We start from the raw sequence: 14162 nt of genomic DNA, 5'->3' as shown, positions 1-14162 counted from the left end.
TCAGGCTGCATTCCTAAGAATGAAAAAAAAAGTCATGCTCTGTACAATCAAAATGATTACAAATGAAAATATATCCCTCCACATTGTTATTTTACTCACTGGAATTGGGCCGATTAACATTAAATAGAATAACGAACAGTCAGGAAAGTTAAAAAGGGAAGTTTTCAGACTATTCAACGCTTGCAGTGTATTGCTAAGGCTTCCAAAACAGAATGACAAGATGCTGATTCCATATGCATCCGAAATTCAGAGTTAGTACAATCCTGACCAAAATGACTCTCTCTCTCTCTCTGGAGTTTACCTGTTCAAATAAGATGCCAACGTGGTCTGACTGAATTATTTGACTTAATATTCATGGAGTTAGGACACTTATAAAAAAAAAGAAGGAAATAAGTGTGGCTAAGTATATACAATGCATTTGAAATAGGTAAAAGACAAAACCCTAGACACTCAGCAATCATTACCTGGAAATTAAACAGGGCAGAGCAATCCTATTATGCATTATAAACAGCCCAGCTGCTGACTTAATGGTAGTTTGAGTAGCATAACCAAGGAGTCCTTGCTCCAATATTAATAGGAAATGTATTGTATGAATCCAATAGTTCATGAAATTAACAAGGAAAATGAACTGGAGTGAAGCAACTTTGCAAGTAATAGGCAGCATAAGCAATTGCTTCCCCGGAGCATACTAAACACTTAAAAAGAGCTCAGAGAGTGTACATGTATATAAATGAGAATGGACATTATTAGAATTTTTAATAGTACCTTTAATTTAAATATATTTCAAATACTCTGTTGGTTGCAAGTCTGTTTAACAAGAAGCTATTTCCACAAAATGTCAATAAGAGGTCATGGGCTATGAGATCTGGTCCCGTAATAGTGAAAGCTAGCTGCCATTTGAGTCAGCCTAAAACTACCATAAATTCATGATTTGACAGCTGTCAAAATTATTCCCATTTTGATTTCATAGGATTAAATACTTTAACAAATCTAGGAAACAAACGTCAACAAACGTCAACCCTTCTACAAATGTCAACAGCCTGAATGATATATGCATGCTCATCAGCAAGCCAAAAAGTATAGTTAATTCCACTTACAAACCAATGGACATACGATGAAAGAGAACATCTCCTTCACAGACACTGCCACGGATAATCTGACCGAAGCTTGCATTAGCCAAACAAGAAGCTGAAAGAATTTCCATAGAAGCAAGAATGTGACTTCTATTTTTCCCAGACAGAGACCCATCCAAGTCTTCCAAAATTGCTGCATGAGGAAATGGAAATTCTACTAAGTTTGTGCAGTTTGTAAACTTCAACTGGTTGGTCTTCACAGTAAATCCACCTATATATTGGAAGACAGAAAGACTATTACACAATGGCACAAAAGTCTATTATCACAAACAGCAACTAAATTCACTGCAGTACTTCCAGTACATTAAAGTGCATATCTATACAGTTTTACTAAAATTCACTCATTCATTGAAGAAAAAAATGTCATGCATATATACTGTATGCCAGGCTCCGTCGTATGTGCTAGAGATACTGACCCTGCCTTCATGCAGCCTGTGGTTAAGGACAGTGATTTTCTACCAGGGGTGGTTTTGCCCTCCAAGGGACATTTGGCACTCTTTGGAATCATTTTTGGTTGTCACAGCTGGGGGATCGGCAGTGCTATGGGCAACTAGTGGGTAGAGATCAGTGATGCTGCTAAACATCTCACAATGCTCAGGACAGTCCTCACAACAAAAAACTATTTGACCCAAAATGCCAATACTACCAAGGGTGAGAAACTCTGGTCTAGTGGGAAATAGAAGCAGAGAACATTAATTTACTAATTACTAAACACTAAAGTTGCTATGGTTTACTCTTTCAATCTTTTGGCTCAGTCTTTTCTTAATACGACTGCCATGTAAGTCACTGGTACTGCTAGTCCAGTTGCCTAGGAAGAATATATGGCAGTGATCTTCTAATTCACCCACCTGTATCATTAAAAAAAAAAAAATGAGTACACATCTCCCAGTAAAAATGCCATCATGCTGTTGTATTACATACGTTATAAAATATATTTTTTAAAACGGAAAATAAAAAAGAATAAGATACATAGAGGCTCCAACGTTTTCATTCTGCATACCAATGGAGCACATGCAGTGAATTAAGTCACGCACTAAAGACTCCACAATTCCACCTCTTGCAACTTCTGTAGTTCATCTAATACCACAACTACATGCTGCTCTACACTGCAGTTATATTGGACTTTTTTGTAATTCCCCAAGCACATCTTGCTCTTTGGAATCTATTTTTTTGCATAGAAACTAGAAAGCTTGCCCTACCTATTCCTCCTTGCAAAGTTCTATTCACCTTTCAAAACCTTACTCAATAGTTACCTCTATGAAATCTTACCTGGCCCCCTTCATTGGTCCTTTTGCTGACTTTGTTCAGTTCTCTAATGCTGCACTCATCACAAAGTCTATTATAATAACAAACTTAGAAATTTATTTTTGTGCCTAGATAAGTTCTTGAAGGACAAAACTATGTGCTTTTTGTCTTGTACCCCCATTTTCTTAAATAGAGCCTCGAATAGAAAGTTTTAAGTAAAGGAAGACAGAGTTTAACCAGATAATCCAGTAAGAAGGGACCAGAACTCATATGGAGTTCTGTGATTTTTTCCAGTGTGTTTATGAATGATATGAAGCAGTGAAGCTATTAAATAATCGAGGAATTGTGATTGGAAATACTTGCCATGAGGCATTTTTTATTCCTATTATTATTTCTACAATCTTAAACTCAGATGCCACCCAAATAAAAACAATTTTTGGCTCTGCCTACACAGGAAAAAAAAAAGTAAAGTGGAGACTTGTTGATTATTCATTTAATTAGAAAAACAAACAATTATCTAAATTGGTGATTCAAACCACAAGAGCATATTTACTTGAATTACTTGGTTTGGCTGTTTACAATGATCAAATCAGCTAGATTGCTCTCTACCTCTTTTTATCTTGGCCCGTGAGTCCTCCAAAATATTTCTCACCACCTCTGAGAGGTGGTTAACAAGTGGACAAGAATTCCTATGATTTTCTTTGTGCATACATCAAGACTTGGATTGTTGAAAAAATTAAGTGCCTGAACTCTGGCTCTTTCAGGAAAGATTGTACGCATGTTAGTTTACACCCATGTGTCTATCCATCCAACTCCATTCATTCATTTAATCAATTAATAGCCTACTAGACATCTGGCTCCTCTGCTAGCTATTAATAATAAAACTCTGAGTAAAAGATGTGATCCCTGCCTTTATGAAGCCCAGAGTCCAGCAGAGACATAGCACCATAATGGTAGAATGTGACGGGCCCCATAACAGAAAAGGATTATGAAAGAGGAAAAGGAGCTGCAAAAACTACATTGGGAGCACCTGGACTCCTGTAGGATTTATTTTAGGAGATTCAAGCAACAGTTTCTTCTGATACAATCTTGTAACTGAAAGAAGTAATGATTCACAAAGGCTTTGCCACTGTTGATTATATTCACTTGAGTACTGGCCTTATTCACTATCTGTCCTGTCTATTCAAACAATTTACCTTGTCCTTGGGAACAGCCCGTACAGGTTCTAATGGCCACACAGTTGACGAGATTGAAATTAACAAAGGTTGTATTAGATACCATCAGTTCCCACCTTTTGGGAGTTTTAATCCCAGCTGACATACACAGGCTTCCCTATGATTTAAAAGAAAGAAAAACAAAGTAAAGCAAAATAAGAACCAACCACATGAAATACAGGTCATAATGCATGAATAAAAATAATTAAGAGACTATAAAGACAAACTACAGACTGGGGGAAAATATTTGTCAATCACATGTATGACAAAGGACTTATATCCATAATATAGAAAGAACTCTCAAATCTTAACAGTAAGAAAACAGACAACTCAACTTAAAGTAATGGGGGGAAAAAAAAACCTTGAAAAGACACTTCACAAAAGAGCATATACTGATGGCAACTACATGAAAAATTTTTTAACATCATCATTCATTAGGGTAGTACAAATTAAGATCATGATAAGATACACTACACCTATTAAAATGGCTAAATAAAAAATAGTGGCAATAGCAAGTGCTGATGAGGATGAGGAACAATGAAAACTCATATATTGCTGGTTGAATGCAAAATGGAACAGCCACTGTGGAAAACAGTCTGACAGTTTCTTATAAAGTTGAATGTACTCTTATCATATGACCTAACAGTTCAACTCTTAGGTATTTATCTTAGAGAAATGAAAACTTACATTTTTACAACAACCTTACATGAGTAGTTATAACATTTCCATTTACAATCACCAACTAAAAATAACTCACACGCCCTTCAACAAGTGAATGGATTTTTAAAAAAATGTGTTACATCCATAGAGTAGAATACTACTTAGCAATAATAAATAAAATATTCATATATGCAACAACTTGAATGAATCCCAAAGACATTTGGGAATGAAAGAACCAGTCTCAAAAGGTTACATACAATGTGATTCTATTTATATGATTGTTGAAAAGACAAAACCATGGAAACAGAATAGATTAGTGATTTCAAGGGTGTTAAAGTGAGAGGAAGATGTGGCTACAGAGGTGGAGTACAAGGGAGTTGGCACTGATGCACCTGTTCTGCATCTTGATTGTGGTGGTGGTGGTTACAGATTTATACATGATTAGAAATTCATACAACTGTACATCCACAAAATCAGTTTTGCTATATATTAATATTTAAAACAAAAAACTTCAACAAAAAGTCTAAAAAGAAAGAAACAAGAACTGCTTCCAAGGTTTTCTAGAAAATCTCTTCAATTAAACCCATTCAATCAAATTGTTAGTGCTTCACTCTTTCACTGTTAAATATAGTAGTAGCACATTTAAGGATCACCAGAATTTTTTCGAGTACCTCCAACATGGAAAACGGCGACAGAAATAAAGAGCAGAAAAGAAAGCCAGTGGGAGCAAAGCTAGTATAGAAATCAGAAAACTTAAACACAACCATTAATAACCTCAGAGAAAGAAGTATACTATATCCATAAAACAAAAGAAGTCTAAAAAGGGATACTCGGAAGAGAAAAAAGAACAAAAAATAGGAGAGCAGAAATAAGAAATTCAAGAGGAAAACTGAGGAAATATCCAAACAAGTAGAACAAAAAGACAACAGAGATTAGAAAATCAATATTTCTAATTAGAAAGAATATCAGAGATTAGAAAAGCAGTCCTGGAGGTCCAATATCCAAATAATAATAGTTTTTAAAAAAATCAAAAAAATATAGGGGAGGGAATCAAAGAAAAAATTGAAGAAAAATTCCCATAAGTGAAGGATATAATTTTCCAGACTGAAAAGTTCCACTTGGTACCTAACAGTCATGAAAACAAAGAGTTACACCAAGGTATATCATACTGAAATTGCAAAACACTAGGGACAAGGACAAAATACTAAAAGCTTACAAAAAGGAAAAAATAAAAGGTTAAATATCAAAGACTTAGAATAAGAGTGTCTTAAAACTATTCAACTTCAAAACTAGAAGCTTGAAGACAATGGAATATTGTCTTCAAATTTCTAAGGCAAAATGAACTCCAACCTGGTATTCTGCAACCAACATCCTACCAATAAAGAGGTCCCCATATGTAGCCTAAAGCCTTTATTTTCCATAGTTCCTTTTTTTCCAGAGTTACTTTAGGATATGCTCTAACAAAATGAGGAATTAAACCAGAAAGGAGGAAATCAGGAACAAGAATTTCAATACTAGAGAGACATGAAGGAAATCTCCAGAATACTGGTCAAGATCCCAAGATTACAGCTATGAAACCCTCCTCACACAGTGCTGCTGCAAGTGTAAACACCCTGGATCATTGCATGGCATTATCCATTAAAGCCCCCCATGACCCAGCAGTTTTACAACTCGGCATATATTCAGCAGAAATGAATGCACATGAATACCAAGAAACATGTAGAAGAATGTTCATACCATCATTATTTGTAATAATCAAAAGCTAGAAATAATGGGAATAATCAAACGTACATCAACAGCAATATAGCTTTAAAAAATTGTGGTACAGTCATAAAATGCAATACTACATAATGATTGGAAGAATAAATTATTGCAACACACAAAAACATGGATGAATCTCACAGATATAATGTTGTGCCAAAGAACCCAGGTACAACATACTTAATTACATGCTCTGTGATTCCATTTATATAAAGTTGAAAAAAAGGAGACATTAATCTTGTCAATAGAAATTTTAATAATACTTCCCCTTTGGCCAGGGAGTTGGGGGGTGGGGTTAAGTGAAGGGACATAAAGGGGCTTTGGAGCAACTGATAATGTTCTATTTCTTGATCTGGGTGGTACATACATGGTTGGTTTGCTTTAAAAAAATTCATTGACCTCTTCCCTTGTGATTTGTACACTTTTCTCCATAGATGTTATATTTCCATGAAATATTTACTTCAAAAAGTGGGACATATACTAGAGAAAAGTAAAATGGAAGAAGGAAGAGCAAAGAAAGAAGTTGAAGGAGTTTAAGGTTCTTGAATTGCTCAGGTGAAATTTAACAGTGCTGATGATGCAGTATCTGTTAAGACAAGCAGGCATGTTAAAAATTTAAGGCCAAATAAATAAACAAATAAACATAACAGAATGAATGACTTTTAAATGAGTAAATATAAAAAGATCCTATGCAATGCAAGACAAATCAAGTTAGAAAAGTAGAAAAAAAAAAAAGAAACAAAGAAAATGGATGGCAAACTGAAAGTACAAAATAAGGTGGTAGAAATAAATGCAAATATATGGGAGACATCAGCATGTGAATGGTAATTGAAACCACTAGAGAAAATGAGATTTCTCCCAGGGAGAGCAAGTGTATTGAGAAAAGGCCCTACAACAGAATTTAGAGAAACAAAAAGATGAAAGGTCTGAATTGAGGAAGATGGCTCAGTCGGTTAGAGTGGTGCTGATAACACCAAGGTCCGGAGTTCTATCTAGCCCTGTACTGGCCAGCCACCAAATCATCATCATCATAATAAATAAGATAAATAAATTAAAGAAGACAAATCCACAAGTGAAAAATGGGAAATAACCCCTAGAGAAATAGGAGGAAAACTGAGCATCTGTCTGAATAGATATTTTTTAAAGTAGCATCATCTGCTCAAATTAATTACAATAACAACAAAAAGACAGCCATCCTGAAGATACTTCAGAAGTAGGGTGACTATAATTTAAATCCAAATCAAGACATTTTTGAGTGTGAAAGGGGATGCTAATTAGAAAGAAGGCTGGGATGACAAATATCAACAAATTGCCCAACAAATCTAGGATGCCTAGTGATGCTATAACAGCACATCTCTTTTTCTTGCATATTAAAGCCATCCTCACTGAAGATGACTCTACCACCTTAATATAAAGGTAATACTGGGTGTGAGAGTACCAACATATATACAGTATGCTTAAAGGAAAAATATAATCCTTTCTAATTGATAAAAAGTTCTTCCAGAAACTAATGTTTGTTTTAGGATATATGACTCACTGATAATTGTATGCCACCAATTATATGTGGGAGGAAGGTTTATGAATGGACAGGCCGAATTCTCTGAAAATCTTAATTCCTAGAGGAATGGCAGGCACAAAAGATAGAAGCTAAAATCAGAGTTCTACAACCACAGAGAGGTCAGGCATCCGTTTTTTTTGTTTGTTTGTTTGTTTTTTTAACTGACACATGCCAATAAAGTGGTTCCTAAATAAATCTGAGAAGATTCTGTTAATTAAAGATTAATGGATGTATTTCTTGCTTGTTTTAATCCTAGGATTACTCAGAGGCTTTAACATTTTCTTTTCTTTTCTTTTCTTTTTTTTTTTTTTCCTTTTTGTCTTTTTTCGTGTCCGGCAATGGATCGCAACCCTCAGTGTCGCGCCTGTACCGGACCAGGACCGGCAACGGGATTGCAACCCTCAGTGTTGCTCCCGCACCTTGCTCAGCCGGTGAGTGGGAACCGGTCTGTATGTGGGATCCGAACCCTCGGCGGGAGCGCCACCGCGCTCCCAAGCGGCGCACTATAGCAGTGCGCCACCGGGCCGGCCCATTTTCTTTTCTTTTCTAAATGAATTTTATTGTATATATTTGAGGTTTACAATATGATTTTATGGGATACATACAGATTGTAAAATGGTTACTATAGTGAAAAAAATTATCATATCTATCATTATCATCTCACATGATAACAAGAGCAGTTAAAAATCTACTTATTTAACAAAAATCTCCAATACAATTTTATTAACTATTGTCCTCATATTGAATATTAATTAGATCTCTAGACTTGTTCAAGATTTGGGGGGATAGAGGGTTTAATAAACAATATAATGTAAAAGTAATTAACCAAAGAATCTCCTCTTCCCAGATACTCTCTCAGGACTAGCCTTTCATGAAAAACATTTCAGGGACTGTTAGCACAGGCACTGATAAATGTTCATTGCAAAAGCTGTTTTCCATGTGTAATTTAAAGAGTACTAGACCAGGAGTGGGAGGCTATCACAATGGTCCTAGCTCCCCAATACCAGGCATGAATCTTGACATATCATATGACTTCCCAAAGCCTCCCGTTTCTTTATCTACAAATTTAGGAGTTCTAACTATATCATCTCTTAAGTAATATTAAGCTGTGAAATTGTATGGTTGTCTGATTTGGATGACTCACCAGCATCGACACTTCTCCTAGAACAAAACTGCTTAACATTTTTCATCAGAAGACCCTTGTGCTGCACTTACGTTTTAAGAGACTGAAAGGCCCTCAGCTGCAGTTCTTTTTTTGTGAATTGCACCACAGGGGTGTGATTATTTGTGATTATCTCATAAGAACAATTTTTGTCATGATTTATGTCTTAATTTATGTCACTCTCTCATTAATTATGATGTGTATTTAACATCAATTAAATTACTGCAACATTAATTTACCAGGACAGTTAGTCAGTTTCATGGGCATTTTGTTTTTAGCATCTACTCCACTGTTTTTTCTGGGAAATTTAAGGGCCTTTGATCTACCAGCATCACAGAATCTAAATCTGGGTGCCATCTTCACTTGAAAACTATGCAGTCTAAAAAGAAGAAGAATCTTTCAAGGTGATAATCCTTTCAAAAAAAAAGGAAAAACTGCCAGGTATTTAGTTCCTGAAAAGGATGGTTCAAAAGATATTTAACTAAGAGAAGTTGAGAATTAAACATAGAAAAATGTAGCTCAATAAGAAAATGACTTCTTAAATCTTCATACTTATATGTATAGCTATGAAAAAAATCTCCCATGCAAGTATAAGAAAATTAAATTAAATTATCATTTAAATTTCAACTGGACAAAGCATTCAGGAACAAACTGAAGAGAATGTTCTTTCCTTGCTTTCCAGAAATATTATAGGTCTCTTCCATCTATGATTTTTATTGTGATTGCTAATATGCATGTTGCTCTTTTAAAAACAAGAACATAGGGGATCCACTATGGATCTGAAGCCTAAGAGACCAATGACAGCCATGGACTTCCTTTAAGGAGAACGAGTTCTTCTCATCTGGGCAGTATTCTGCTTTGTCTTCATTCTGGTACCTTGACCATGCATTGGTGGATACATCATCTATAGTCTAATTTTTTTCATCTAGAAACCCATATTTAGGCAAGAATTAGGGAGTTACATACAAAATCTTAACATACTGTATCAAAGTATGTAAATTCATATTACCTCATTCAACCTGTCTTTTGGAGGGCATTCTAAATGGAGTAAGGATCCTATGAATAAAATGTTGAGGTAGAAACTTGGCAAACCGCAGAGCAGAAAGACAATATGAAATCATGCTATTCAATAATTCTTGTGATGTTAGAGAAAATTAAGCCAAATTATTAGATTGATTATTGAATTTGTATAGTTAATAATTCTAAATTGCAACCAAATAAGAAATCTGTGAGTCACTAATGACTTTCATGATTTATATGGACTTATAACATTGAAACCCTCTGTACATTTGAATTTTATTATCAATATTACCACTAATACAAATAAACAGCTCCTCTAACTTTTACCAATTAAATACAAGATTCACTAAAGAATGCTATTAAAATTACATATGCTAGATCATCAGGGAGCCCAGCACATATGATTCTGTTTTGATGAACAGCCTAAAACAACCACACTAAGGCACTTACCTTGTGGGCAAAATGACCAACTAATAAGCTGTCAGTAACTGAAGTATTTGCATCACTTTCCAAGACATCAATTCCAAAATCTCTACATGAATGAATTTGGAAGTTCTTCAGGTGAAGATTGCTACTTCTAAAAATCTACAAAATAACAACATATGTTATGGCAAAGGTCTGAGTCTTGTTTTTTCTTGCAGTCTTAGTGTAGCTTTTTAAATTATTGATTAAGTGTAAATAAGCATGCTACACCATATTTAAGCAGCTTTTTTGTCCAGCAACATCAGTACAGACATCCCAAAGTTGCTGCAAGGTCAGCGCTAACTAGTCCCCTTTGGTAACAACCCCTCTGAACTTTTTCATAATAACCAACATATTTAAAAGGTCAATGTGAATTCTCCAAATATCTAAAACTTGTTAGTGGCCAAACAAATCACACAAAACTAATGGGGAAAAACACAGCATCCAAAAACTCCAGTGCTTAACATTTTCCTCAGTGTAGTATATATTAACTCACATTGTCAGAGACTGCAAATATGAAATAAGTAATTCAGCATGACAACAGATTCACTGTGTATGGATTCAATGTATATTATGTACATATAGATTTATGACAAGTTGGGTTATTGTGCCCAGACAGGGGTCAAATAGCAACAAAAGTAATTTGGTAGAAATGGAAGAATTTTACTTGGTATGGTTTTTATGTGTCACCAAAAAAGCATGTGTTGGAAACTTAAACCCCAATGCAACAGTATTAGAAAGTAGATCCTAATAAGGGTGGAGCCCTTATGAATGGATTAATGCTGATTTTATAAGGCTTGAGGCTGTGAGTTCAATCTCTTGCTCACTCTCTCCCTCTCTTTGCCCTTCTACCCTGGGATGAAGGCCACATCAGCAAGAAGGCCCTCTCCAGATGTCAGCCCCTCAATGTCATACTTCCCAGCCTCTAGAACCATGAGCCAACAAGTTTCTGTTCATTATATATTACCTAGTCTGTGGTATTCTGGTATAGCAACACAAAACAGACTAAAATACCACTGGTCTGGGAGACAGAGCTCTTGGTTTTCACCTAGCACTGATATTAACTATGTGATCTTGTACAGGACATTCAACTTCTTCTAGGCCTCAGTTCAACCATCTTTAAAATCAGGGTGGAGGTCAGGGCTAGCAGTTAACTTAACAGTCATGTCTTTATTCATTAAATAAGGTCACATTTACATTTATACCTTTAATTGGAAGTCTGCTATTAATTAAGGACAAGATATCCTTGATTTATCATACTATCATACTTCTACTTGCCAATCAGTCTTTGTGCTCAAATTTTCAAGAATTAAATAGCTTGCATTTCCCATTACATATTTATCTAAACCTTTCATAAAATGATAGTTCTTTGAAAATAAAGAAGTTTATTTGAACAAAATATGGACGATATGAACTGATAACTAGAAAATTGTTACCTAATTACAGACATCCACAAATATATTCATTTGCAAATATACTCATATTCAAAAACAGCTAACAACTAACATTATCTAGGGAATATACTAATTTTTTTTTTTTTTTTTTGACCAGCAAGGGGATCGCAACCGTCAGCACAGTGTGGTCTGCACCACGCTCAGCCTGTGAGCACACTGGCCATCCCTACATAGGATCCAAACCCATGGCCTCAGCACTACCAGTGCCACACTCTCACAAGTGAGCCATGGGGCCAGCCCGCGAATGTACTAATTTTGAAAGGAAACAACATACTTCCACAAATGGATATCCAGTTTTCCCAGCACCATTTACTGAAAATGCAGTCTTTTCCCCAATGTATGTTCTTGGTGCCTTTGTCAAAGATCAGTTGGCTATAAATATGTGGGTTGATTTCTGAGTTTTCTATTCTGTTCCATTGGTCCACATGTCTGTTTTTATGCCAGTACCATGCTGTTTTTGTTACTACAGATTTGTAATATACTCTGAAGTCAGGAAGTGTAATGCCTCCAGCTTTACTTTTTTTGCTCAGGATTGCTTTGGCTATTTGGGGTCTTTTCTTGTTCCATATGAAAATTAGGATTGCTTTTTATATTTCTGTGAAGAATGTCATTGGTATTTTGATGGGAATTACAATGAATATGTAAATGGCTTTGGATAGTATGATCATTTTTATTACATTGATTCTTCCAATCCACGAACAAGGACCATCTTTCCATCTCTTAGTGTCTTCTTTAATTTCTTTCAGAAGTGATTTGTAGTTCTCATTGTAGAGATCTTTTACCTCTTTGGTTAGATTTACTCCTAGGTATTTTATTTTTTTGGAGACTATTGTAAATGGGCTTGCTTTCTTGATCTCTTTTTCTTCTAGTTTCGTTTTGGAGTATAAAAATGCTACTGATTTTTGTACATTGATTTTGTATCCTGCAACCTTACTGAATTCATTTGTACCTTTCACTGTATACCAAAATCAACTCAAAATGGATTAGAGACCTAAATATAAGGCCTGAAACTTTAAAACTCCTAGAAGAAAACATAGGGGAAACACTTCAGGATTTAGGACTGGGCAATGACTTTGTGAATAACACCCCAAGAGCATAGGCAATGAAAGAAAAAATAAACAAATGGGATTATATCAAACTAAAAAGCTTCTGTACAGCAAAGGGAAGAATCAACAGAGTAAAAACACGTCCTACAGAATGGGAGAAGATATTTGCAAAAAATGCATCTGACAAGGGATTAATATCCAGAATATACAGAGCTCAGACAACTTTAGAGCAAAAACCAAATAATCCAATTAAAAAGTGGGCAAAGGAGCTGAATAAACATTTCTCAAAGGAAGACATACAAATGGCCAACAGGTATATGAAAAAATGCTCAACATCACTAATCAACAGGGAAATGCAAATCAAAACCACTCTGAGATATCACCTCACACCAATTAGACTGGCTATTATAAAAAAGACAGAGAAAAACAAATGCTGGTGAGGATGTGGAGAGAGAGGAACCCTCCTGCACTGTTGGTGGGACTGTAAATTAGAACAGCCATTATGGAGAACAGTATGGAGGTTCCTTAAACAATTACAGATAGAACTTCCATATGATCTAGCAATTCCACTCCTGGGGATTTATCCAGAGGATTGGAAAACATCAGGTTAAAGGCATACCTGCACTCTCATGTTTATTGCAGCTCTATTTACAATAGCTAGGCAATGGAACTAACCTGAATGTCTATTGATGAATGACTGGATAAGGAAATTGTGGTATATCTACACAATGGAATATTACTCAGCCATAAAAAAAGAATGAAATTCTACCATTTGCAACAACTTGGATGAGCCTGGAGAAAATTTTCCTACATGAAAGAACCTAGGTACAGAAAGAGAAATACCGCATGTTCTCACTCATAACTGGGAGCTCAATCCATAAATGAACAATAAAGAGAGAGAGAAAGAAAAAAACAATCACAGTAATATGTTGAACTTTTAGAAAACTAGAGGTGGAAAAGGGGAAGAGAGGGTGAGAGGGAGGGGGCTAGTGAGGAATTGGTCAATGGACACAAAGAATGATTGTGTATTGTAATGATGAATAAGCTAACTATACTGATCTAACCACCACACATTCTACACGATTATTGAAAATCAACATTGTTCCTCATATGTATGTATAATAGAAAAATGAAAAATTTAAAAAAATTTAAAAAGGAAACAACATACAATAGCAAAATGCACCTATTTGCAGTATAAATAATTTTTATAGTGTGCTCTCACCTTTCTCTCCCTTTTCCAAAGGAATCACTCTGCATGTATGACATATAGTAAAGAGAGGATATTTTTCTCAACTCTTATTAACACGTAAATAGAAGGCTCAGATTGCCTGAATTGGAATCCAACAATTCTTAGCTGTGTGACTTAGCAAATATTTTATCTCCCTAGATTGTTTTATCTATAAAAGGAGCATAATAATGGTACACCTCTCCCAAAGGTTAAGATGAT

General features: G+C 35.2%; 1 protein-coding gene across 1 annotated transcript in view; it reads right to left on the bottom strand.

Moving 5' to 3' along the window:
* LOC103597076 (fibrocystin-like) overlaps window positions 1-14162 on the bottom strand; it is a gene marked incomplete at its 3' end in the record, with an annotated part of 308904 nt that overhangs the window by 216421 nt on the left and 78321 nt on the right. Inside the window, exons 11-13 of the mRNA XM_008580875.1 lie at window positions 10204-10338; window positions 3575-3710; window positions 1098-1344 (exon numbers count right to left, since the gene is read on the bottom strand). Coding sequence (XP_008579097.1) covers window positions 1098-1344; window positions 3575-3710; window positions 10204-10338 — 518 coding nt within the window. The remainder of the gene's footprint in view (window positions 1-1097; window positions 1345-3574; window positions 3711-10203; window positions 10339-14162) is intronic.

The sequence above is a fragment of the Galeopterus variegatus genome, unplaced genomic scaffold, assembly GCF_000696425.1.
Source record: "Galeopterus variegatus unplaced genomic scaffold, G_variegatus-3.0.2 Scaffold2185, whole genome shotgun sequence".
Lineage (NCBI taxonomy): Eukaryota > Metazoa > Chordata > Mammalia > Dermoptera > Cynocephalidae > Galeopterus > Galeopterus variegatus.
This window is presented reverse-complemented; position numbering and strand designations above follow the sequence as displayed.